Source organism: Delphinapterus leucas, chromosome 10 (genome assembly GCF_059928025.1).
Source record: "Delphinapterus leucas isolate spDelLeu-1000000601 "Yukka" chromosome 10, BTC_Dleu_Yukka2, whole genome shotgun sequence".
In the NCBI taxonomy this organism is placed as follows: Eukaryota; Metazoa; Chordata; class Mammalia; order Artiodactyla; family Monodontidae; genus Delphinapterus; species Delphinapterus leucas.
The window spans coordinates 3,760,285-3,786,215 of NC_143138.1; the positions used below are offsets into that span (position 1 = coordinate 3,760,285).

The 25,931-nt window shown below is 44.2% G+C and overlaps 1 protein-coding gene across 11 annotated transcripts in view; it reads left to right on the plus strand.

Moving 5' to 3' along the window:
* FARS2 (phenylalanyl-tRNA synthetase 2, mitochondrial) overlaps positions 1-25,931 on the plus strand; it is a 395,257-nt gene that overhangs the window by 194,909 nt on the left and 174,417 nt on the right. For 9 of the 11 annotated variants that reach the window (XM_089918251.1, XM_089918244.1, XM_089918248.1 and 6 more), the window contains one exon: positions 23,452-23,612. In XM_089918251.1, the coding sequence (XP_089774377.1) occupies positions 23,452-23,612 (161 nt within the window). Of the gene's footprint in view, positions 1-21,935; positions 22,036-23,451; positions 23,613-25,931 lie in introns of those variants that run through there. The other 2 variants (XR_016394512.1, XR_016394513.1) reach the window with 2 other exon arrangements.

Consider the following 25,931-nt stretch of genomic DNA (forward strand, 5'->3'; position numbering starts at 1 on the left):
AGCAGAATTTGGTTCACGTTGTGTTCAGATTACCTAGAGCAGTGCCTGGCACGTAGTAGGGGCATAATGAACACCCAGAGCAGTGCCTGGCACATAGCAGGGGCATAATGAATACCTGAATATAACAAAAAAGACAATACAGAGTTTTGTGGAAGTATTGGAAGGGAATTTACCCCAGTGCAGAAGGTCATAGAAGGGCTTCCTGAAGAAGTGACATTTATCTTGCGGTGGAAGATGGAAGGGGGACCAGCCAGGGAAGGGGGTACAACTTCACGTTTGAGTGTGACTCTGAACTCCGTCTAGGGTTCACCTGTGGTTCTGCTCTGGCTGCTGCCTCAACCCCCTTCTACTCCTGGTTTTGCCTCGAACTTCTTTTCTGGGAGGTTCTTCTGTGTGTCTGGGAGGGCAGCGGGCCGGCCAGGGTGATAAGGATGATGGCGATTGTCATGGTACCTCCCATTTATGAAGCAGTTTGGTTGAGCCAGTGTATTTCAGCAGCCGTCCACCAGAACAAATGAACGCCGAGTCCGTGGGGCTCATTGCCATCTGAGTTGTCACTTGGGCCCCAGTCAGGGTTCCTCCAAGTCCCCAGGATGGGGAAGGTTTTATAAACCATTACAAACACTAAGAGTCAGAAGACATGATTCTATGAGGTATATTTTATTTATTTATTATTCTTTAAATTTATTTATTTATTTTTGGCTGCATTGGGTCTTCGTTGCTGCACGCAGGCTTTCTCTAGTTGTGGTGCGTGGGCTTCTCATCGCAGTGGCTTCTCTCGTTGCAGAGCATGGGCTCTAGGCATGCGGGCTTGGTAGTTGTGGCTCGTGGGCTCCAGAGCGCAGGCTCAGTAGTTGTGGCTCACAGGCTTAGCTGCTCCGTGGCATGTGGGAGCTTCCCGAACCAGGGCTCGAACCCGTGTCCCCTGCACTGGCAGGTGGACTCCTAACCACTGCACCACCAGGGAAGCACTGAGGTATATTTTAGATTTTAAAAATCTATCTATAGGTCAGATGTGATATTTTATCTCTTCATTTAGTCATCTCTGTTCTCCCATGTTACAGGTGTGAGGATGCTTACAGGAAAACACACAATACAGCAAAATAGGAAACAATAAAAGTTAAAAAAATCAAGGATAGGGAAAATATAAGATAAAGTGAATCTATGAAAGTCCCAGATATGTTTTGATTTTTAGAAAATTCTGTGTATTGCACATTCACAAATACTCAGCCAAACTCTTAAATGAAGCACAAGTAATCTGCCAACCATCTAGTTAAAACAAGTTGTGTGAATTATAATGAAATTCTTTCCAACTAAGTACACATTTTTAATGGAAGGAAATGTACTTCACAGGAACGTTAAAAATACACAAGTCTGGATCGTCTCAGAGGTGTGGGTAGCCTTGCCTTGCATAGTTAGTTACTCTGTAATAGTATGGGGGAATTACCTAGTTCAGTCCAGTATTTAGAAAGAGTTATCAGCATTTAAAAGTCTAAATGTCTATGAAAGTCTGTTCTAAATGTCCAAAAGTTATTCAGCATGAATTTAAAATTCAGACATTCAGAGTATTCACCCTGCAATTGGCTGAAACTCTCCTGGCTGAAACACAAGGTAATCATGCTTTCAGTTTGCAAAATAACTATGTATTGCTATGAGCAGCTCTGCCTGGTGAAGAGTATTTTCTCTAAAATTGATGCCAACTGTAAACTCTTTCCAAATGTTTCTATACAATCTTACACTGACATCCCTATATGTACAGTCAGGAGATTCAAACTGTACATCATTAATCCTCCCCCAAAGCCTCCTTAAAATTCCATGAGAATTTTGCCAATAGGAATTCCTTGTGGAATGAGGTCCCGTGTGGAAAGAAAACCTTAGGTCCTAGCCTCAGACAGTGACCTTGACTGGTATAGCCACTTCACGAGGATATTTATGGCCAGTATTTAGAAAAAGTCATTGGTGCTAAAATCCTGATTCAGCGTTTGGTTTTGGTTGTGTGTTTTCCACATTGACAGTTTTATGCCTTTAACCATATTTTACACCTGCTACACCTTACATTTAATGTATAGTTCATTATGTCATTTTACAATAAAATAGTAGCAGGAAATATTTTAAAGTGGGTTCGTATTTAGTAATTTAGAGTAATATTAATTACATTTGCCACAGTACTGAATTTCAAGGTACAGGTTCTTAGATCCGTACTTTAGTCTCCTGTCAGTTATTAGTCAGGCTAATTAAGCATGATCTTCCGTCACTGAAGAACAACCTCGAAATCCCCGTAATTCAGCACAGCCAGAGTCTACTTCTTGCTCTTGTCGGGCCCGACCCCTCTGTCTGGTAGCTCGGCATGACAGACCCCTCCCAGCCTATGACTGCCATCCCCATGCTGGCTCTAGGGTCAGGGGGGAGGCACATGGAGATGGCACACCTCCTCTTAAATGCCTCACCCCCGAGGGGACATGAGCCACTCCCACACGTTTCCTTGGCTAGAACTGGGCACGTGGCCCCATGGGTCTGTGACCAGAGGGGCAGCGTGAGAAGGGTTTGTTGAGTGGTGTATTCCTGGCCACGCCGTCTTGAAAGGAGTTGACAGCAGTGATAACAAACAGCTAGATTTTCAGTTGTACGGGTTTTCTCTAATGTTAAATGGATTTTAATGACAGATTCTATTTGATTAACGTGAACAGTTGACCACACAAGTAGAGTGGTGCAGTGGAAAACTCCAGGGACCCGGGCGTGTGGTTACGGTGCTGGTTCTGCATTAGGTAGTTGTGTACATTTGTATTTGCCATTTAAATTATTTCACCTCTTTTCTCTTTACACATAAAATAACTAGATCATACTATGATCCCTTTTAACTTCAAAATTTGAATTTCTTTATTCTACTCACGGTATGCCACAGGTCAATATTTTCACAAGTAGGCCCTGCATTGAAATAGATTGCGTATGTATGAATATGTCCTATAAAAGGATTGAGTATGTTTGCAGTCTGTCTTTGCATCCTTTTTTGTTAACCAAGAATATAAAATGTTCACCCAGGAACCCAGAATATTTTTTTTTAATTGGGGTACAGTTGTTTTACAATGTTGTGTTAGTTTCTACTGTACAACAAAGTGGAGTTCCCTGTGCTATACAGCAGGTTCTCAATAGTTATCTATTTTATACATATTAGTGTATATATGTCAATCCCAATCTCCCCATTCATCCCACCCCCTTTTCCCCCCTTGGTGTCCATATGTTTGTTCCCTACATCTGTGTCTGTATTTCTGCCTTGCAAACCAGTTCATCTGTACCATTTTTCTAGATTCCACATATATGCGTTAATATACGATATTTGTTTTTCTCTTTCTGACTTACTTCACTCTGTATGACAGTCTCTAGGTCCATCCACGTCTCTACAGTGACCCAATTTCGTTCCTTTTTATGGCTGAGTAGTATTCCATTGTATATATACCACATCTTCTTTATCCATTCATCTGTTGATGGACATTGAGTTTGCTTCCATGATCTGGCTATTGTAAATAGTGCTGCAGTGAACATTGGGGTGCATGTATCTATTTGAATTATGGTTTTCTCTGGGTATATGCCCAGTAGTGGGATTGCTGGGTCATATGGTAGTTCTATTTTTAGTTTTTTAAGGAACCTCCATACTGTTCTCCATAGTGACTGTATCAATTTACATTCCCACCAACAGTGCAAGAGGGTTCCTTTTTCTCCACACCCTCTCCAGGGTTTGTTTGTAGATATTTTGATGATGGCCAGTGTGAGTTGATACCTCATAGTTTTGGAAGTACTAGCCACGGCAATCAGAGAATAAAAAGAAATAAAAGGAATACAAATTGGAAAAGAAGAAGTAGAACTGTCATTGTTTGCAGATGACATGATACTATACATAGAAAATCCTAAAGATGCCACCAGAAAACTACTAGAGCTAATCAATGAATTTGGTAAAGTTACAGGATATAAAATTAATGCATGGAAATCTCTTGCGTTCCTATACACTAATAACAAAAGATCAGAAAGAGAAATTAAGGAAACAATCCCATTCATCATTGCAACAAAAAGAATAAAATACCTAGGAATAAACCTACCTAAGGAGACAAAAGACCTGTATGCAGAAAACTATAAGACACTGATGAAAGAAATCAAAGATGACACAAACAGATGGAGAGATATACCATGTTCTTGGACTAGAAGAATCAATATTGTGAAAATGACTATACTACCCAAAGCAATCTACAGATTCAATGCAATCCCTATCAAATTACCAATGACATTTTTCACAGAACTAGAACAAAAAATTGCACAATTTGTATGGAAATACAAAGGACCCCGAATAGCCAAAGCAATCTTGAGAAAGAAAAACAGAGCTGGAGGAATCAGACTCCCTGACTTCAGACTATACTACAAAGCTACGGTAATCAAGACAATATGGTGCTGGCACAAAAACGGAAATATAGATCAATGGAACAGGATAGAAAGCCCAGAGATAAACTCATGCACCTATGGTCAACTAAGCTATGACCAAGGAGGCAAGGCTATACAATGGAGAAAAGACAGTCTCTTTAATAAGTGGTGCTGGGAAAACTGGACAGCTACATGTACAAGAATGAAATTAGAACACTCCCTAACACTGTACACAAAAATAAACTCAAAATGGATGAAAGACCTAAATGTAAGACTGGACACTATAAAACTCTTAGAGGAAAACATAGGAAGAACACTCTATGACATAAATCACAGCAAGATGTTTTTTGACCCACCTTCTAGAGTAATGAAAACAGAAACAAAAATAAACAAATGGGACCTAATGAAACTTAAAAGCTTTTCCACAGCGAAGGAAGCCATAAACAAGACAAAAAGACAACAGCTCATGCAGTTCAATATCAAAAAAACAAACAACCCAGTCCAAAAATGGGCAGAAGACCCAAATAGACATTTCTCCAAAGCAGACATACAGATGGCCAAGAGGCACATGAAAAGCTGCTCAACATCACTTATTATTAGAGAAATGCAAATCAGAACCCAGAATTTAAACATACAACTCTGATTTCATTGGTGCCTGTGCTACTCTGAATCATTTTAATTCAACGAAGATTTAATTCTCTGCTACTATGTACAAGCGTTTTGCAGGGTGCTTGGGGTATGGAAGAGAGTAAATCTGGTAGGCTTTTGCTCTGGAGGAACTAGTATTCTAGCGTTGGAGACAGACGTGTAGGTAGATGAATTCCGTGTTTGGACGGTGGCTAGCCCAAGCAGTGAATGGAATATGAGTCTGTACTTGGCATAGCTTGGGAGGTAGGAAGGGCTGTCTGAGCCGAATCTCAAAAGATGAACATGAGTAAGTTTGGAAAAAAGAACAAAGGCATGAAAGAGCATGACATATGGGGAAATGCGTCAACCATCTTGTTGGTGCTGGAGCTACACTGTCCAACATGGTAGCCCCTGGCCACGTGTAGCTATTGTGCACATGGAATGCAGTTCAGACTGAGATTTGTTTAAGTGTGAAATATATACCAGGTTTCAAATACCCAGTTCAAAAAAAGAACGTAACCAGTCTCATTAATACTTTTAAAAACTATTGAATACTTGGTGAAATGAACATTTTATATATATTCGATTAAGTATATTAATATAATTAATTTCACCTGTTCCCCCCCTTTTTCAATGTGGCTTCTAGAAAATTTAAAACTACCTGTATGGCCTGTGCTATATTTCTGTTGGATGAGGCTGTCCTAGGGCATAACTTGTGAAGGAGGATGTGGCAGGAGTTGCTGGTGCAGAGGGGCAGAATCAGGGGTGTGGAGTCCTGGGTACTGCTCTGTAATCAGCTTTACCTTTAACTATTGATATTTAAACTGGAGAACTTTCCAGAGCAGAGTCACGGTCGTGTGTGCATTTTAGTTAGCTCTGGGCCATGTGGATGGTACCGTGCTGGCTCTAGAATGAGGCTGGGATACTAGCCAGATGGCCGTTGCTATATCCAGGGGGCCAGTATGAGGTTGCCTAAGGGCAGAGGCAGTAACAATGGAGGTTGGAGTTGGAGTTTTGGAACAAGGAGTCAGGAGTGACTCCCGGGTTTCTTTCTTGGGTGACTGGTGGGGCATTTGTGTCACAGACTGAGGCTTTCCGCTTTGGAGAAGTAGGCTCTGCGTCGGTGGGGAGAACAGTGAGTTCAGGTTTGGAAATGTTGATATCACTTGGTTGTGGCACATTGGAAGGTGTTTGGGTAGATGAATCTGAAGCTCCGGCAAGAGGTCGGGGCTGGAGAGAGAAGCTTGGGAGTGATCAGGTGATAAAAGAATGGGATTCTGTGTAATTACCTAGGGGAACACAGAGCGGGAAGGACGGGAGGCAGAGTGGTTGCCTGATGAACACCAACACTGAAGGATGGGCCAGAGTGTGGGCCCCTGAATAGGCTGGTGCCTTGACCTTGGACTTCCCAGCTTCCAGACTTGTGAGAAATGAATTTTTATTGTTTATGAACCACCTAGTTTGCGGTACTTTGTTACAGCGCCTGAACCGACTGAGACGTCGGCCCTAGGAAGCCGCTTCTGGCAGGTGGGGCTCTTGTCAGTGTTTGCGAAGGTAACCCTAACAGAACGGTGTCGTAGAAGCCAGAGTGCTGTTAAACCGGATCGTGCTGAGGCGTCAGCAGGGGCTGAGGATTGGAAACGGTGAGTGTAGACTGCCCTTTCAAGAAGCTTGTCCAGAAGGGAAGACGTAAAATATGCTAGAAGCAGCGCACGGAACATTTTCAAGGGAGAGCTTTAAATATGCACATGGGTTGAAGGAAGTGGACACTTTGCTGGTGAAGCCTGGACGTGGAAATTAATCCATCTATCTTGTACCCAAGGCCCCATAAGGAGGTGTGTCTAACAAAGGAGCTGCTCTGTATTCCAAGTATCCTTTTTTTCCCTACTATAGGACTCTCTGAGCCCAGTCCCCTATGTAATTTTTTTAAAAAATGAAATAAAGTAAGGGTCCCATTGTGTTATCAAATTCAGTTGTCTGGCTGTTGATACCACCACAGTGTTTATTCCACTACGTCTCACTGGGTGGATCTGAGTGTGGTCTTAATGTTGAGCTACATTGAGACAGTAGATGACTTGTCTATTCATAGTTTTCTTGTATTGCTTTGAACAAGCAAGTGAGATTAGAAGAGCTAATTCAAGCTCAGAAGCTGTAGGTGACCCTAGGTGACTTCCTTAAAATTCAATTTTGCTTCCTGTCAAATAGAGCGACCAAGATTGAGGTCTTCCTGCCAAATAGTCCTGGCCAGTTACCCACAATGCCAGGCTGTTGGCAGTTTTCGGGGGTGGCGGGTGGACGACAGTTCCTCCTGACCAAAGACAGAGGCGCTCCGGGGCCCTGCTGCCCACAAGCGTAAGCAGAACCTGAGGGTCGTAAAGTTAGTTCAGAGAGGGAGCATCGTGCTGCATTCGTGGTGGTGGTGGGTTTTTTTAAGAGTGCTTTTATTCAGGTTTGTAAGTCTGAGTGCAGGCACGTCAGAAGAGGCTGTAGTGGCCACTGGTACCCAGATAGTCACACTTCCCGTCTTGGTTGTGGCTCCTGCTGGGAACACCCACATCCAGTTCAAAGCTGCCCCATTAGAAAGGTACTTATGTCTCTTGCTTTCTTAGATCAAGCTTGCATAGTTACTTCTCTGTATTTGACAGGGTGTGAAGGACGTGAGCGGTTCTGTCCCTGTCCTTGAAGAGCACATCTTATGCAGATGTAGAGGACGGATGTGTGGACACGGGGGGAAGGGGAGGGTGGGATGAACTGGGAGGTTAGGTTTGACATAAATACACTACCATGTGTAAAATTGATAGCTAGTGGGAACCTGCGGTATAGCCCAGGGAGTTCAGCTCGGTGCTCTGTGACGACCGAGGTGGGTGGGATGGGGGGTGGGGTGGGAGGGAGGTCCAAGAGGGAGGGGATAGATGTATACGTATAGCTGATTCACTTCATCGCACAGCAGAAACTAACACAACATTGTAAAGCAATTATACTCCAATAAAATTTTTTTAAGTTATTATTAAGAAAACTTTTAAGCATTCTACAGAGTCTAGAGAATAATATAGTACTCTGTTCAAAATGCCAGCTCATGAAATAAGACATCACAGATGGGACTGACGCCCCTGGCTGCAGTGTGTGAACTTGCTGTTCGTCCACCTTCCTGCCAGCATTTTTCATTGTCAGACTGCAGTGTTTGCCAGTTTGATGAGTGAAAAATGATGAAGCCATATTTCTCAAATTACCTCGAGTTCCTGAGAATAGATAACACATGGAAGATAAGTTTGCAAAGAAATAGAGCCCCCAAAAGAAATAAAATATTGATTAAAAATTCATGATAGGGGTTCCCTGGTGGCGCAGTGGTTGAGAGTCCGCCTGCCAATGCAGGGGACACGGGTTTGATCCCTGGTCTGGGAAGATCCCACGTGTCGCGGAGCAAGTAAACCCATGCGCCACAACTACTGAGCCTGCGCTCTAGAGCCCGCAAGCCACAACTACTGAGCCCGTGTGCCACAACTACTGAATCCTGCACGCCTAGAGCCCGTGCTCCGCAACAAGAGAAGCCACCGCAGTGAGAAGCCACGCACTGCAATGAAGAGTAGCCCCCGCTCGCCATAACTAGAGAAAGCCCATGCGCAGCAACGAAGACCCAACACAGCCAAAGATAAATAAATAAATAAAATAAATTTATTTTAAAAAATTCATGATAGATTTATTAAAACTAAAAATGAGAAAATATTGACAGATATGTATGTTAATGAATCAGAATATATTGAGCCTCCTGATGGGTTTGGATTGGTCGCTGAATGATGGATTTGGCTGCTTCCCTCCAAGGGAGGCAAGGGAGGCTTTTTTTTTTTGCAGTACGCGGGCCTCTCACTGCTGTGGCCTCTCCCGTTGCGGAGCACAGGCTCCGGACGCGCAGGCTCAGCGGCCATGGCTCACGGGCCCAGCCGCTCCGCGGCATGTGGGATCTTCGCGGACCGGGGCACGAACCCGCGTCCCCTGCATCGGCAGGCGGACTCTCAACCACTGCGCCACCAGGGAAGCCCTAGGCTTACTTTTGACAGATGCTATTTAGCAGCAAGAGTGATGGCCACGTACCTGCTTCTTTCCTGATAAAATTACACCAAAGACAAGCTCGGGTTCTTAAAAGCTTTTTTTGTTTAAAAAAAAAAAACATACTTTTAGGAGTTCTTAGAAATCCTTTCTTTCCCTTCGTAATTTTTTTTTTTTTTTTTGCCATGCCTCGTGGCATGCAGGATCTTAGTTCCCTGACTAGGGTCTCTTGTTCCCTAACCTCTCTGGGTCACCTGTTTTAGTGCTGACTTCCTCAGACATTCAAGGGTTGTTTTTCCTTATGTTTTAGCCAAATTCTTCTTTACCGAACCTTCGCACAGTGTAGGAACACCGTTTTCTTAATAACAATTTATAAGTGGTAGGCTCTCTATAAATCTCCTCCAGTTTATATGAAATGTTTATCCTGAGCTAGCAGAATTATTTTTATAGGACAAGGAAAAGTGGCGTTAATCCTCAGTTGGGTACCAGTCAGAGGTTATGCAGATTCCTTTGTCATGTCAGAATGCTAGGGCTGAATAATCATGAGGACAGGCCCAGCCGTGCAGAGCTAACAGAGGACCCCCTGAAATCCCAGTGGCTTAATCCATTGAAAGTGTATCAGTCAGAGAGAGCCACAGTGATAACATCTGGAACATGTGGCCGCCACGGTCCCCATAGCAGAGGACGGGAGAGCTGGAGGGTCTCCAAGGGGGCTGGGGGGGGGGGGTCTCACTTCTGCCTGCTTCGGTTCCATTGGCTGGAGCACGGTCACATGACCGCCCGGCTCTGCTGGGAGGGTCCAGGAAGATGAGAATGACGCAGGGATTGGTTTTCACATAGCATTTCCCCAGAGATCCTTCTTATGCCCTAGATTGGCTTGACAGAGTTTGTTGATGAAAGACACAATCTGTATCATGGTTCCGACTACCAGTTTTGGTCTATCTGATGAATACATGATGTTATAGACATTTCGTGTGCTTAGACCCGTGGGATTGTGTTTTTAGCTTTGCCAACTGATATCTTATTTTTATCCAGCTCTATTCCTATGTCCGTTTAAGTTCCCCTCCATCTGTTTTATCTCTTAGGTTCCATAGCCAAATGGTTAAAAATGCCTCAGATTCCTTGGGAAGAAGAATGGAGAAATTGGTCATGTTTAATCTCCATTCTCCTGTTTCCTTGTTCTATTCCCCATCATTTCTATTCAGTTTAATATTAAATGCTACTCTCATTGGGGTCAGGAGTAAAATATTTAAGTAGTTCAGATATTTATGTGTTACCTAGAGGCATAAGGAGGCAAGAGCAGGGGTGGTGGGTTGGGAAGCACAAAGGAAGAGAACTGAACGAGGCCGTTTGGTAGCGGGCGAGGAGAGGAAGGATAAGCAAACCATTTATAACACTGAAGTCACTGAGCTGGACTCAGTAGATGTAAACTTCTAAAATTGTTTTGTTTTTCACACCACTGCCTCCAGCAAGTTCTGTCTAATCGTTCTTCCTCATCCAGAGTGAGATTTCAAGCAGATCCATGGCTTTCCTGGTCACTTTCAAGTACAGTCCAGGCTAATGGCAAAGCTTCCGTCTTCCATCCAACTGACGGCTTTTTCCCTCCCTCAGCTCAGAGTAGGGCACAGGGGTGGAAGCTGGAAGGGTGGTGATGGGGGAGGGAGAGCAAGGGGAAGGAGGGCTGGGCGCGGAGGGGTGGAGGAGGCGACGGCCAGGGAGGGGCCTCTGTCACTGCGGAGCTGGGATCTGGCGGTGTGACCAGTGTCCAGATGCTGGCTTTTTTCTCAGGGGCTGCTTTGGCGGATCCCTTAGTGATTCACCACTATGGGGACTGAAGGCTTCAGGAATGGGTGACGTCCTACCCGGCTGATGGCTGGGTCTCTGTATTCAGTGGTGTATTTATAGGCCCGTGTGGCTGAGGTCAGCTCATGCGCTCCAGGACCTGGGGGTGGGGTGCTTTTCGAGCTTGAGGGCCCACCTGGGCTACAGGAAACTCACAATTCTGTTGCCCAGCACAGACCTGTTTTCCTGCTCAGGACCACAGCCGTTTTCATTCAGTGTTCAGCCTTTAGAGTTTTTCAGGTGTGGGTGAGGGGTAGTCTCTAGGTCCCCCAGACCCAAGGAGACACTTGCCAAGTTCTCTAGGTGGTTCCCTAACCCCTGCCCCACTTCCTTGATGGGGGGGGTCACTTCCCATTTCCCCTGGAAGGGAGGAAGAGGCAGCGGTAACAGGACGTAACTCTCCCAGGAGCTCATGTCTCCAATAACACAGTGAAATCTCAGCTTCCCTAACAGGATGGAGGTGGCAGAGGGATGGTGAGCAAACTCATCCCACTGTCCCATGGCATGTCCACCATCCACCTTTCTTAGCCTTTGGGACCTCTGCCAACAGTGGGAATATTCCATTTAACATTCTCCTGAAACAACAAGAGTACCTCCGCGAACATGAGAGGATTTGTTGGCCTCTGACGTGAGCTACTTGCTCGCAGTGCAGGGTCCATGGGAGCATGATCTTTGCTGTTTTCTGGGCTTGTGTCTCCACAGGTGACCGTCACGAGCACCTGCAGAGCCCTTCCTTTGCTCTAGGCCTCTTTTGGGTAATAACTAGTAACTCACAGGAGCTTCATGAAGGCTCCACGAGGGGGTTCTGTTGACTGTCCCAACTTTACAGACAGAGAAGTGGAGTCAGAGAGACAGTAAATAAATAACTGGCCCAGGGTCGCCCGGCTGGTGAGTGGGGCAGCAGGACGGGGCTGGATGCAGAGTCAGTGCTCCCAACCTGTCTGTTCTTTAGGTTAACGGTGGTGATTAGGGAAGAGGTTCCACAGGGCCCCATTCTGCTCTGAGGAAGACGCAGCCCCTGTCCGTCTGCAGCGGCTCTCTGAGATCTCCAAGCTCTACCGAAGGCCAGGGGCTGCGTTGGGTAGGGAGGGGCCCATCACCAGGCCCTTGTGGAACACGGAAGGGCCGGCTTCCTTCCTCTCTTGGGCACTCACTCCTGGGGAATTTCATAGAAATGGAACACCTGGCCTCTACTCACTGAGAGATTCTTCTCTACCCAGCTTCCACATTCTTCCCAGCAAGCAGAACCCTCCTGCTAAAGAACTGTCTTGCCTATTTGTACACAGGCTGCCCTGACCCAGAAAATGAGTCTGTTTCCTGCCCATCCCCTCCTCTCCATCAGGTTCTGAAAGCCCAGAAATGTCCAGAAAAAGGAAGGGGACAGGGCAAGAGCAGATTCCCCAGGGGAGCTCAGATTTATATTGGGAGAAAAGGCATGAAAATTTCTTCATTCAGGGATCCAATCAATACTATTTATCAAGTTAAAAAAAAGTTCCCCTTTATTCATGGTGCATCTTGGTATAGAAGTAATAGTTGGATGTGACCTGGGTAGGTTAATGGGAAAGGGGTAAAGAGAGAGAGGGGAGAGAAGTGAGGGCGTAGGGCACTGGCATCCCCCTGCCGGGTGAGTGTCGAGGGGCCTCACTTGACCTGTCAGAACTGTAGACAGCCCACTTAGGAAGGATTTACCAGACTGCCACGATGGGGAGGGCAGGATTTCGCCCTTCACAAATGTATAGAGCTGCACTTGCTTTTTCTTTTTCTTTTTTTTTTAAATTGAAATTTTGGGGGATAATAGTAGGTTCATTTGCAGCTGTAAGAACAGAGAGATTCTGTGTACACTTTATCCTGTTTCCCCCAGTGGTAACATTTTGCCAAACTATAGTCCAGCTACACCAGGTTATTGGCGGTGACACAATCCATTGATCTTATGCACATTTCCCAGTTTGACTTGGATTCATTTGTTTGTGTATTTAGTTCTATACAATTTTATCATGTGTAGATTCACCTATTCACCACCAAAGGCAAGATACAAAATAACTCCATTGCCACAAGGATCCTTCACGTTACCCTTTTATAATCATATTCGCCCTCACCCGTATCTGCTCTCCCTGACCCTTAGCAGTCACCAATCTGTTCTCCATTTATAAAGTTCTGTTATTTAAAATGTTATAGCAATGGAATCATATAGTATATACCCTTTTTGGGGATTGGTATTTTCCACTGGGCATAACTCTCTGTAGATTCACGAAAGTTGCTTCATCTGTCCCTACAAAGTCCATTTCTTTGTGTTGTATGGATCAGTGTTCCGTGGCGTGGATGTCCCACTATTTGTGTAGCCATTCACCCATGGGAGGACATCTGGTACCCTTGCTTTTGACCTCTTGGGTCATAGGCAGATTGGCCTTTCAGTGGTTGTTTTGCTGTATCTCCTTTTTTTTGGGGGGGGGTGGATGGAACCATATCCATAGACTAAAAGCTTCTGGAATGATGTATATTATCATATGTTGTTAGAAAAAAAAGCCATTCAGTGTGTTCTTAATACTATTAGGGGCTTATTGTTATATTCGAATGATTATTACATCCCTGGCTTTCATACAGTGGGGAGCCAATAGGTGACATCGTGTAATGTTAGCGCTATGTACACATTCCCTTAGAGTGCAAACAAGCAGTATCCCTTTAGGGTTGTGTTAGGTCCTGAGCCGTATTTGTTCAAGTTTGTTGTAAGTAGTGCCCACAGCTGAGCGGGTCAGGCCCTGGACAGTTCCAAGGTGGACATTGGCCCCGGGCCTCCAATCAAGCCCTGATTACTTTGGCTTCGTACGAGAGAGAACACTGTGGGGTGCCAATGAGGGGACAGAGGATGGGGTTACGGTTTGAAAATAAGAAGGGAAGTGTGACTCAAACAGCTTTGCCAAGAAAGTTTTGGTTAACTTGTCCTTAAGATATTTGGGAATAGACCGGATCAAGCTGTTTGGCTTTTGCTCAGAAATCTTCTTTTGCGTTTTGATAAATAACTTGGCTTCGGGACTTCCCTGGCGGTCCAGTGGTTAGGACTTGGCGCTCTCACTGAGGGCCCGGGTTCGATCCCTGGTCAGGGAACTAAGATCCCGCAAACCGCACGGCGCAGCCAAGAGGTCCTAAAGGCTACTGAACTGTGTTCAGGCTAACATTAAAGGCTGATTTTCCTCTGCATGTAGATAGTCGCTAGATAGATGGTCTAAAACAGTAAAGACCATAAACGTGTAACTCTGAATTTTAGACTATTGGAGCAAGCTGAGGACAAAAATAGAAGTCGGTATAAGATACTCCTATTGACTTGTTTTCTGTTTGGAAAGGTCAGAGAACATGTCCACAGCGGTGAAACAACCCAATTAATATCTGTCTACACAATAGCAGCCAGTGATAATCTCATGCAGCTTTTTGTGTATTGACAGGTGGGACTGATGCTCCAGGCGGACAGGTGCAGCACAGAAGGCAGATGTTGGGCAGCGGACTTTATTCAGCAGTTTCTACCAGCTCTCAGTGGAGGCAAAGTGTTGCTTCTCAGCTGCTTTTCCTCTGAGGGTGGGATACTGCTTGACTATTAGTTGTTTTAAATGTCATCTTTTAATTATATTTTGGATAATGATGAAGAGAGAAGCAACTCGTTTGGGAGAGCACATCCTAAAAGGCTCGGCAGCTCCTTTATCTGCTGCCGAAAACAACTCCCACTAGGAAAGAGGGTTTCATTAATTGTCATTACTCGGGAATTACGGAATTAGAACAGCTCACGTTTCTTTTATCATTCATATATTTAAGTGACAGTGGCATTACTTACTCTAAATTAAATTCCTTTCATGGTTAAAATATTATAACAGTGTGACAAGAAATAGAGCACTATTAACTTTTATTTTGGAGTCATTTTTCTAACAGATACGAAGGCACACTTTTTCAGACTACGAGGCGAGACGCATTATTCCTTGGTTCTGTAACAGAAAGGAATAGATAAGTACATCCAACTTAATACTTCAGGTGTTTTAGGGATGGGTTAATGTGTTTATAAGTCACCTAAGCGGTTTTCATGTCCTCCACACCAAGAGGGAAGAGAGCATTCTTCCACTGTGCTTCCCCTGGCAGCCAGGGGCTGGGCCGCGTTACTCTCTCCAGTTGGAGCTGGCCCTATACCTCTGTGTTTCATGGTCAGTGGCACCTGTGGGCAGGACTGTGTTGGCCGCCATTCAAAGGCCTGTCCCCAAGGCCACATCATTCTTGTCATTTGGGCTCCGGGGGTTACACTTTCCATTTCTGCTCCTTTCTTCCTGAAAGACCTCTCAATTCTAGTTCACTTTTTGCTGTGGCCCAGTTTTGATAACTCTTGTTAATAAGAAACCTTAACGATACATTTGAAGTAGGTAAAAGCGTATCCCGACACTAATAATTCCATATAGGGTTTGACAAGTATTCCTCAAATACCTATTATGGTCGTGGGTCACCTTATGAAAATTGGTGTACGAAGAATCCCCATTTAGTTGAAAGTGTTTATAATTAATGACCATGTTGGTGCACTTAAAATGTGATTTGGTTAAAAAAAAAAAGTCTCACATACAAATTTTGGGAATGTATTGTTACCTGCAGTGCTGTACGCAATTCAGGCAGTTAAAAACAAAATACAACAAACAATCAAACAAAAGCAACTGCTCTCTCAAAAATGGACAATGTCCAAAGCTAGTAAACTGTTAGGAAGGCCAGCTTTTGCTCGCTGCAGACCTTTATTTGCAATGTGCTGCACAATAGTGCTTAATTCACCTGAGTTCTAGGACCTTAGATTGCAATGTGAGGGAAAGGGCTAAAGGATAAAACTACTACCTTTTGGCGGCCAGTCAAAAGGAGGTATACGAAGTGGGAGATGAGTTCTCGGTTGATTATACTCAAGTCAATATATTTATTTATGTTTTAATATTTAGTTAGTTGCGGCACACGGCCCTTAGTTGCAGCATGTGGGATCTAGTTCCCTGTCAGCCCAGGACCAGGGATCGAACCCGGGCCCCCTCCATTGGGAGCACGGAGTCTTAGCCACTGGACCACCAGGGAAGTCCCAAGTCAATATGTTTAGTTTTTAACTCTTAATAAGTGCTAAGCAAGGCATGACCATTGCCTTTACATTTTCAGAAGGTTCTGAATTACCCTGTACTATTGTCAACTTGGTCACCTCAACTCCGTTTCATGTTTCTGCCTCCATATGTTTGCTTTTATTTTTCTCCCTTGTTGGAAGGGTACAGATTTTTAGGACATAGATCCCTAAGGGAAACTGGAGACATTATAAGGAGAATTCTGACTGGATAAGACCACTGGGGATTGTTTCATGTACTGTTGATTAGTATATGCACCAGAAGTTGCTGTCTCCTTTATTAAGAAAACCAAAGCCTAGGACCCAGAAAGGAAAGGGGAATGTATGTTCCAAAGGGAGTGTTTTAAGATGGGCCTTAAAGGTTTTATTAGAGAATGTTGATTAGGATGCAGCCCAGCTCACACCGTAGGAAGGACCACGGTTTTCAAGGCTTGTAGAATCCGATCACAGTCTGTTCCGTTCCATGGAAAGGTTCTTTTCAAAGAGGTCCGCCTTGGATCGTGTGAAGGACTTATTGACAGAAGCGTGTGGCACCAAGGATATATACAACTAGAGAAGTTTCAGGTGGGAGATTGATCTCAGGGCACAGCTCAGAAAGTCAGTCATCCAGTGACAAGTCTCCGAGGAAACAGTTCAAGGACTGTAGCTGGAAAGCAGGGGATCAAGTACTAAGTCCACGGTGGGAAGAGAAGAAATCAGAATTCATGTAGCTGCGCTGGCCTCTCTAGGCCTGCCTGTGGCTGTGCAGTATCGTGCTGGGATACTGTGAGCCTTTTGCCCCTGAGTGGCTGTCGTTGTAACTAACGGTCAAGGGGAGCAGAGGCATTTGTCCGACACTGCTGCTAAACGCTGGCCCCAAGCTCCCTCTGCAGCTCTGTGTGTGTATTGGTCAGGTGCAGGGTGAAAGGCACGCTTGGAGACATGAAACCCCACCTTCAGAAAAGCCTGTTGATATATTTAAACAGCTGTGTATGCAAATCATTTTACTAGCTTTCATGGAATAACGACAAAGTCCATCAGGAAACTGGCAATAACAAAGCAGAAAGTACACAGACATAAATGGAACTTTCTGGTGTTTTGAAATACTTTGAACAGAGCCTCCTCTCTAAGTTAATGTTTGAACATGAATCTGGGGGAACATTCACTGGATATATACTTGAAGTGAAAAAGACAACAACAACATAGGTTTGAGTCCCAGTGTCTGTGTGATCTTGCTTAAATGGTATTTACTTTTGAAACATCGCTAATAATACCAGTCTGACATCCCCCATAGGGTCATTGTGAGGATCAAAATCAAGGTAATATAGGTGAAGTGCTTTGTAATTGGTTAAGTTCTATAAAATATGAACGTTAATTGCTAGGTTGTTTCAGTGTTTCTTTTCACAGTTATTTTGGGAAAGTGTCAGTTCATTGAGCCAAAGAATTCCTGGAAATCAGCCCCTATTAACAGGGAAGTACTTAATATAATAAAAAATTTGTTCCAATATATAATAGTTTAAAATTTTAATTTGACCTTTGGCTTTGCAACAAAACAGTCTATGAGAGGGAACCTCAGGGTGCAGGGTTCAGTCACTGGGGAAGAAAATAAGCTGGAAGGAAGGAAGCTTGGAGCAGAAGCAGCTCAGATCCTAGGCCCCAGGAGCTGCCGCCCCGCATGAAAGAAGCTCGGTGACAGTGACGGAGGCAGGGTGAGGGGACAGAACATTCAGTTTTCCTGTCATTCCTTTCTTTTATGTCCCAATTCTCTCCTTTCTGAGATGTCTTTTCCAAAATGGTATCTCTCATGTCATCTCATGATGGATACACTCTCTGACAGATAAAAGATTAAAGAAAGTCACTGCCTGTGTTGAAAACTTCATTTTAAGTATGAGATTCTTCCTAATACAACCCATGTAAATGCAGCCAATAAACTAAAAAGTGGAAAAATCTCAAAACCTTGCCTTCCTGCCATTCACTCATTTCCTCACAATGCCTGAGCCCTTGTACGTGCTGGACACTGGTCCAGCCCCTCCAGATGTGTCAGAGATGGAAACCAGCCCAGGTCCTGAGCCCGTGGATCAGATGCTACCGGCAGAGTCTGACAGTAAACAGTAAACAAAATAAATATGAAAAGTTGTGGGGTCTAAGAGGTGATATTCTCTGAAGAAAACAGAGCAGAGTAAGGGGATTAGTGGCTGAAAATCTTTCTAAGAAGGTCAGCCTACATGCCTTCCATCTGGAATATTCTGTTTGACTGAGGTGCTTCTTTACAGTCAGTTTTATGCTCCAGAGTCTAGTTTACTGGAACCCTCCAGTACTGGAATGTAGAAAAAACTACTGCCTTAAAACCCTGTCAGCCCAGGAGCACCCGGCGACAAATTACAGCTGAGGATTGCCAAAGACCTGAAAATTAGACCTGTCTGGGATGACAATACCTTTAAGTATCTAGTTATTTATGGCTCTCTTTCTTCCGTAGAGAAGTGGAACTGCCATATAAAAGTATGTGCAAGAGAATAAAATAAGTAGTTCAGATAATCAGGACAAAGAGGATATAAGGATAAGAAAATAAAACTGGGACAAGAGTCACACAGAGAAACGTACCGTTGTAGAGGTGACCTTGGAAGGATGGCTCTAAGCGTCCACGGGGCCAAAGTAAGGAGTAGATTAGGATCAGTTACGTAAGTCGCGATATCCTTAAACTGAAAACAATCCAGTTGTTCACGAGAAGGAAGCTTTTCCTGTTCCCATTTTCTTAGATCTGAGACCAGCTTATTTCATGAAGACTCGCAGGAAGACTGAGTGACCTAGTGGCCGGCATTCTTGACAAGGAGTTCCTGGCACCTTACGAATATAATAGGCCGGTAGCTCAGTGCAGGGGGTGCAATTCAGAAGAAGCAGATCTAGATGGGACCAAAGCAAAGTGTTTCAAAAACAGAATCTGGTACAGCTCAGCGAATAGACGCCCTTTCTTACAGCCCTTCCTGGTAATAGATTGTCACAAGCAGGCTTTTCAGTAAGAATGATTGTGAGAATCAAGGGTTGTGGGCAGTGGCAGGAAGCTGGAGGCCAGCTGTTCCCTGCTCCTCGTGGAGGTCTAGTCCTTGAGCTTCGACACACAAGCTGGTTGGGATTTCAGGTGCTGATGGGATGGCCCCTTGCTGGCCTGAGCCTGGCGTCCTCTCAGGCCTGTCCTTACTGGCAGCCACGTGGGACTGAGGCCCTGAGTCACACACACCATGGATTATTGTATATTTGTGATCTTCCTAAATTCATGTATTTGTTTCCTGTCAGATGCGTTCCCGAGGAATTTTTATGTAAACAATCATGCCATCTACAGATAAAGACAGTGTTACTCTTTCCTTTCCAATCTATTCAGCTGTTTTTATTTCTTCTTTACCTTTTTTTTCCACTAGCTGGGAACTCAGACAGAAATAGAAATAGCAAGAGTAGACATCCTTCTTTTCAACCCGACCCTGAGGGCAAAGCAACCAGCCTTTCACCATTGAGTATACTATTAGCTGTTGTTTTTTTTATTGTGTCTTTTATTAGATTGAAGAAGTCCCCTGTGTTCCTCATTGGCTGAGAGTTTTTATAATGAATGGATGTTGAATTTTGCCAGTTGCTTTTTCTGCATCTATTGAGATGATCATGTTTTCTTTTTTAAGCAGCTTATGAAATGAATTACACTGATTGGTTCTCATCTGCTGAGCTAACGTTGCATTCCTGGGATAAATCCAGCCGTGATACAATGTCCTTTTGTGTATTGCTGGGTTCCATTTGTTAATGTTCTGTTATAGTTTTTTGTTTTTCTCTGTTCATGCTGCACATGGAATCCTCCTGAATCTGCCTCACTCACCTGCCTGCCGCGAGGCTAGGATGACGGGGTTCACCTGGGACTGTCCATTGGAGCGCCTCGTGTGGCCTCTGCGTGTGACTGCTGCTCAGAGCTTGGCGGCTGGGTTCTAAGAGAGGGTGTTCTGCAGGGAGATTCCTGGGAGGGAGTGTCTGGAGAGCGGGCATTCCAAGCCACCAGGCACGAGCTGGGTGGCTTTTTCTAACGTAACCTTGGAAGTCACGTAGCATCACTTCCCTCACACCCTGTGGGTTGAAGCGGTCACAGCCCACTGGGATTCAAGGGGAGGATATGCAGGAGCTTGTGGTCGTTTTCTGAAACCCCACGGATAATGACACTGATTTTCCAGGCTTGGAAATGTATTGGCTCTCATAGAAATAAAGAGGTCAGTTCAGCTTGTAATCCATGTTCGCTAGTCACATGATTTTTTTGAAAGTCTGGCACCACTGTGTCAGGGGAGGAGTGCTTTGTTCTTATAACTTCTCAAAAATAAACAGAAGAGAAACTACTGTGTTTTATCTAGCCATGAAAATTTTTATCTGGAATATTTCTCCTCACACTTGATAGAAAAGGCACATGGTATAAAGTCCCCCCCCCCCCCCCGTCTTCCTCCACTTGCGCAGTTCTCCCCCACCCCCCCTCCCCCGAAACAGACGGCTGCTGCTCTCCTTTTATAACCATGACATCCCATAACGGTACTAGTTTTCAAACAACTTTAAAACATGTTTCTGAAACATCTTTTCAAATAAAAAAATAATAGAGGTGGAATATTAATGTTGCTTTGTGAGTTAGACTTTTTCCTTAATTATTAACTCTTTTAGATTTTATTATGAAATTTTTAGATAAAACCAACCATCTAGAGCCCAGTATCTATAATTGAAAGAGCAGTAGATTCAGGGTTTTTGAGTTTATTTCACATCCAGCAATTTTTAGTGTCTTAGCTTTTGCTCCTTCCATCCGTTACCCTCCCTTTCTTCCTCATCTTCTGAAACTTTCCTAAAGCAAAACAAGAATAACACAGAGCCCCTAGAAGTAGGCAAGAAAAAGAGCAGCAATCTCATTTTTCAAATGGGTGAAAAATATAATATGAAGACATTCACAGAAAAGGAAAAAAAACGATCCTTAAGCAAATGAAAAGCTTACTTAAGATAAACGCAAGATAAAAATGCGCTGTTACCGTCTTTTACTTATCAGATTTTGTTTTTATTTTTTTACGTTACAACCCTCATGTGCACCTGTATTAAATAGCAGTGGCATAGTACATACTCATTTTATCATAGACATTTTTCATAATTTCTTATAGTCTGTCACTTGATCAACATTTATTTGTATAATTATGATTTTTAATGACTACACTAAACTGTACTATAACTTTAAGGCCTTCCCTAATTTGGGGCATTTAGCTTGTCTTCATGTTCTTGCTGTAATAAGTTATACAGCTTTGAATATCTTCCTTCATTTATCTTTTTTCTTCTGTTGAATTATTTCCTTAGGATAAATTCCTAATGGAACCATAAGGATAAAGAGTTTGAGCGTTGTTATGGATCTTTGTGTGTGCTGCTGTGTTTTGCAAATTGTTACCAGAATAAATAGTGTGACTGGCAGTCACCGAGGGCACTGGGACCACGCAGTGCTCGGCGTGTGGAACCACACCACCAGGCCTGGGCATTGTCGCTTAAAGAGAAAATTATTCTTTTAGGACACAGAAGCAGTGTATCACACTTCTATTAATTTTTACATTTTTCATTGCAGCCTTCTCTATGGTTTTCAGGCATCAGTATGACTTACTCGAAAAAGGGTGCCTAACCCTTAGCTGCTCTTCTAGGCAGCCGGCCAAGGGTCAGGGGCTGTGCTCCCTCCCTCGTGGCCCCCCTGTCTGTGTTAAGCCCCCCTTCCCCCCTGCCTCGCATGAGAGGTCATCTTACTCAGGACACAGGTGGCTCCGCACTTGCCCAGCCACGTGCTTTTCTTCCTGCGTGTCTTCCCTCCCCCTACTGCCGCATTCTCTCTCTCTGTACCTTTTCCTTTTGAGATCTCATTTTGAATATTTTTATCCATTCATCTTTTAAACAGATCATCCAGTGAGGCTCACACTTCTTCGTGGCTTCCGTTGTTGTAGTTTATCCTCGTGGTTCCATTTATAAGTGACAGTGGCGCCAGCCCCTGGCCAGAGGTAGGTCCTCTCTGCTGTGTCTCTCCTGCCTGAAGCTTGCCCGGCCGGTGAAGACGTTCCTTCAGTCTGGAACTTGCCTGCATCTTTCTCTGCATTTGGAGCAGCATTAATTTTTTTTGTTGGGTAACAGATAACCTCATACTTAGTGGCTAAAGCAGCACTCACTTGTTATGTCACGACCGCCGTGCGTCAGCAGTCCGGTGCAGAGGGCCTGGTCCCCCGCCCAGGGTCTCGACAGGTTGAAATCAGGGTGTCACCAGGCCACGTTCGCCTCTGGAGCTCAGGGTCCTGTCTTCCCTCATTCGGGCTGTCAGGAGAATCCATTTCCTCACGATCGCGGGAGTGAGCTTCCCATCTTCTTGCTGCCGCCAGGGCCTCCCTTGGCTCCCGGAGGCCTCCGTCCAGGTCTGGCCACACCTGGGCCTCCTCTCTTCACGTCAGCTCAGCTCTCCTAAGCCAGCAGGAGACTCTCTGGAGTTTGCTAAGATGGACTTGCATAAAGTAACCTAATCCCAGCAGTGAAACCCTAGGGATTGGGGAGCAGTCCCTAAGGGGTCCCCTCGCAGGGCGTGTGCGTGGGGGTGGGCGTCCTGAGCCATCTCAGCGCCCCCAGCGTCCTGCTCACCCCTCAGAGTCCAGTCGAAATGACGCTGTCTCGTGAGCTTTTCCCTGTGCTGGGCGTTGCTCCCTTGCCCCCTTCGCACAGCAGTTTGTGTCTTCCATCTCACTCTGCTTCACGTGAATGAACCCGAGACTTCATGTGTTGCCATAGGTCTGAACTACACGCTCACCCTCGGAGGGGCTGGTGCCACGTGTGCATGTCACCTTGGCGGGCTTGCTCCTTGTGTGTTACTGGGGCAGCTTTTACTAAGAGTCAGAGTGTGTTCTAGTAAACTGAGGGTTCTTGGAGGCTGGACACACACTTCCTGAATATCAGTGGTCCACTGTGGCATGTTTTGAACAAACCTGCCCATCTCGTAAGCCACCTGGGGACAGAGCCTGTGTTTTCTCTCCTCTCTGTAACCTGAACATAGAGGCTGAATGTTGGAAAAAGGGCGAGCGCAGATTACAGGAAAGTATCTCAGAGGCAGGAACCAGGGCTTAGCCAGCCTGGGATTTAAGCAGAAATGAAAGACAGTATTAGAGAAGTTCGACTCCAGAGTGCCTCGGGGAGGGGAGCGAGGGATGTGGGGAGCACGAAAACTGTAAGATCGGGGTCCCCTTGGGTGTCTCCGCGGCCCCTCCCCCCACCAGCACCCTTCTGGTCGGCACTCACCACGGCCTTATCTGGGTGTCAGGAGTGGGATGGACCTGTGGACCCTCGTGCTCTTTTTTTTTTTTAAACTTTTTATTTTATATTGGAGTATTGCCCTTGTGCTTTTTAACCTGTTGTCTTGTCTTCTTTCTTCTTTGTAGCTGGTGCTGAAGATCAGATCGGTTGGGCCTTTGGCCTTGGGCTGGAGCGGCTGGCCATGGTCCTCTACGACATCCCCGACATCCGCCTCTTCTGGAGTGAGGATGAGCGCTTCCTGAAGCAGTTCTGTGTGCAGGACATCAACCAGAAGGTGAAGTTCCAGGTAACTGACATGAAAGAATCAAGTAGATGATAATTGAGGGGGTTACGTGCCTGAAAATAAAATCATTGTATTTAAAGATAGTGTGACTTTGAAAAGAGGTTGTAAATAGAGATTCATAAACACACAGGAGATCATACACCTCCTGAAATTGTATGCTGAAAAAAGAGGATTTATCAAGCCTGTTAGTCTAAGCAGAGAACAAATTTTGGGCTTTATTAATGGCTATTTTAACATGAAATATCCATCTTTATCACTGATGATACTTTCACAGTTCAGCTTTTTTTGATGCTAATCTAGACACATTGGCTTTCCTGTGGTTAGTGTTAGCAATGTATATTTTTTTCGTGATTTTATTTTCACTTTCTGTCTTTATATTAAAAACGTGTCTCTTGTAAACAGTTGGGTCTTTTTGTAAACCCATATTTAATTGGAGTGTTGAATATATCTTACACTTAACATAATTACATGGGATGTTCTTGGGTTTAATTTTATTATCTTAGTTCTTACTCATTTTCTCTTTCTGTTCCTTATTTCTTTATTTGGAAATTGAGGTTTTGTGGGTGTGTTTCGGATGGCTTTTGTATTATATTTTATTACCCTATTGCTATTTAGTTTCACCATTTTTTGTATTATTTTTAAGTGGTTATTCTAGATTACAATATGTATAATTAATTCATCACACTTTACCATGAGTAACTATTACAACTTCATGAAACATTTAACAGCCTTACAATAGTGTAATTCTATTTACTCTGCCTTTTTTTGTATTATTATTGTCATGTTTTATTTCTCTGTGTATTATGATCCCATAATACGTTGCTCTATTTGCTTCAAATAGCCAATTGTCCTTTAAAGAAATTGAAAACTATATTATTTTATATTTTCCTTGATATTTGCCCCACTGATCACCATTGCTTTCTGCCTATCATGATTTTTCTCTGTGTTCATTTTCTTCAAGTCTGAAGAACTTTGTTTACCATTTCTCGTAGTGCAGCATGAATTTTCCCAGCTTTTGTTTGGAAATGCCTTTGTTTCACCTTTATTTTTTAGGACTATTTTCCATGAATATAGATGTCTAGGTTGCCAATGTTTGTGCGTGTTTTTTTTTTTTCTTTTTTTTTCTCTTAGCTCTTTAAACATGTCATTTCATTGCCTCTATCTTTTCACTCTGGTTTTTAGCAGGTTGACCTGTGTATGACTTTTCTGTCTGTTATCTTGCTCGGGGTTTTGCTGTCTTAAATTAGTGACTTTCAACCCTCTTTGAAAATTCTCATTTGGTATCTCTTCCGGCAATTCTCCTCCTTTCTTTCTCTGCTTTTCAGGTGGTAACTGCATGTGTATCAGGCCATTTGCACGTGTGCCATAGAACTCTGATGCCCGGGGTTTGACTTTTTTTATTTTCTCGCTCTGTGCTTCATGTTGGACAGTTTTTCTTGTCTTAGCTTTGGGTTTACGCATCTTCTCTGTCGTGTCCAGTTAGCCATTAAGCCCCTCCAATGAGTTAATCGTTCCAGATGCTGTAGTCATCAGTTTCTACTTGCTTCCTTTTTAGAGTTTTTATGACTCTGATGAAATTCTCCATCTTTTCACCCATTTTGTACATTTTCCCTTAAATTCTTTAGCATATTCGTAGTAGTGATTTTTAAGCCCTTGTCTGTTACTTCCAACCCTTTAGTTCTGTTGTTCTCCTTTTAATCTTCTCTTTCTTCTTAGCTATGGGTCACATTTTTCCTGCTTCTTCACTCGTCCTACTTTTTAAATGGTGGACAGCGCTTTTCCTCGGGAAGCCCTACCCTTTCCCTGGTCAGGCGGTGAAGGTGATGAGCCGGATCCCTTTGTCGTAAGGAGTAGTCGAACTGAATTTCACGTCTCCTCTCCTCTCAGCGGTGAGACCTGGCTGAGCGGTAGAGGTTGGGGTCTGCGTGTGAGGTTATGTGATCTCTCTCTGCTTTCCACCCAGCTGCCAGCTTCCTCCAGCACCGATGCTTGCTGAGCAAAAAGACCAGGAGGGAGACTGGGCTGCAGTGAGGGCTGGCTGTCTCTGCATTTTCCAATCTGCCAAGAGCCAGGCCTGGCTGGGCAACATGTGGCTCATCCCTCCTCATTCCAGCAGAGTTTCTTTACCAACCGCAGCTGTCTTCCGCCTACTCGTGCCCAGCGGTGGAAGCTCTGGAATCTAGGGCTCGTCTCTGTCTGGAATTCTGTTCGTTCAGACTTGCATCCAGATCTCTTTTGGTATCTTTTATGACAAAAGATTTCTAAATTTATTGTTTTCTCATGCTTACAGTGGGACCGATGGTTTTTTTGTGACTTTTATAG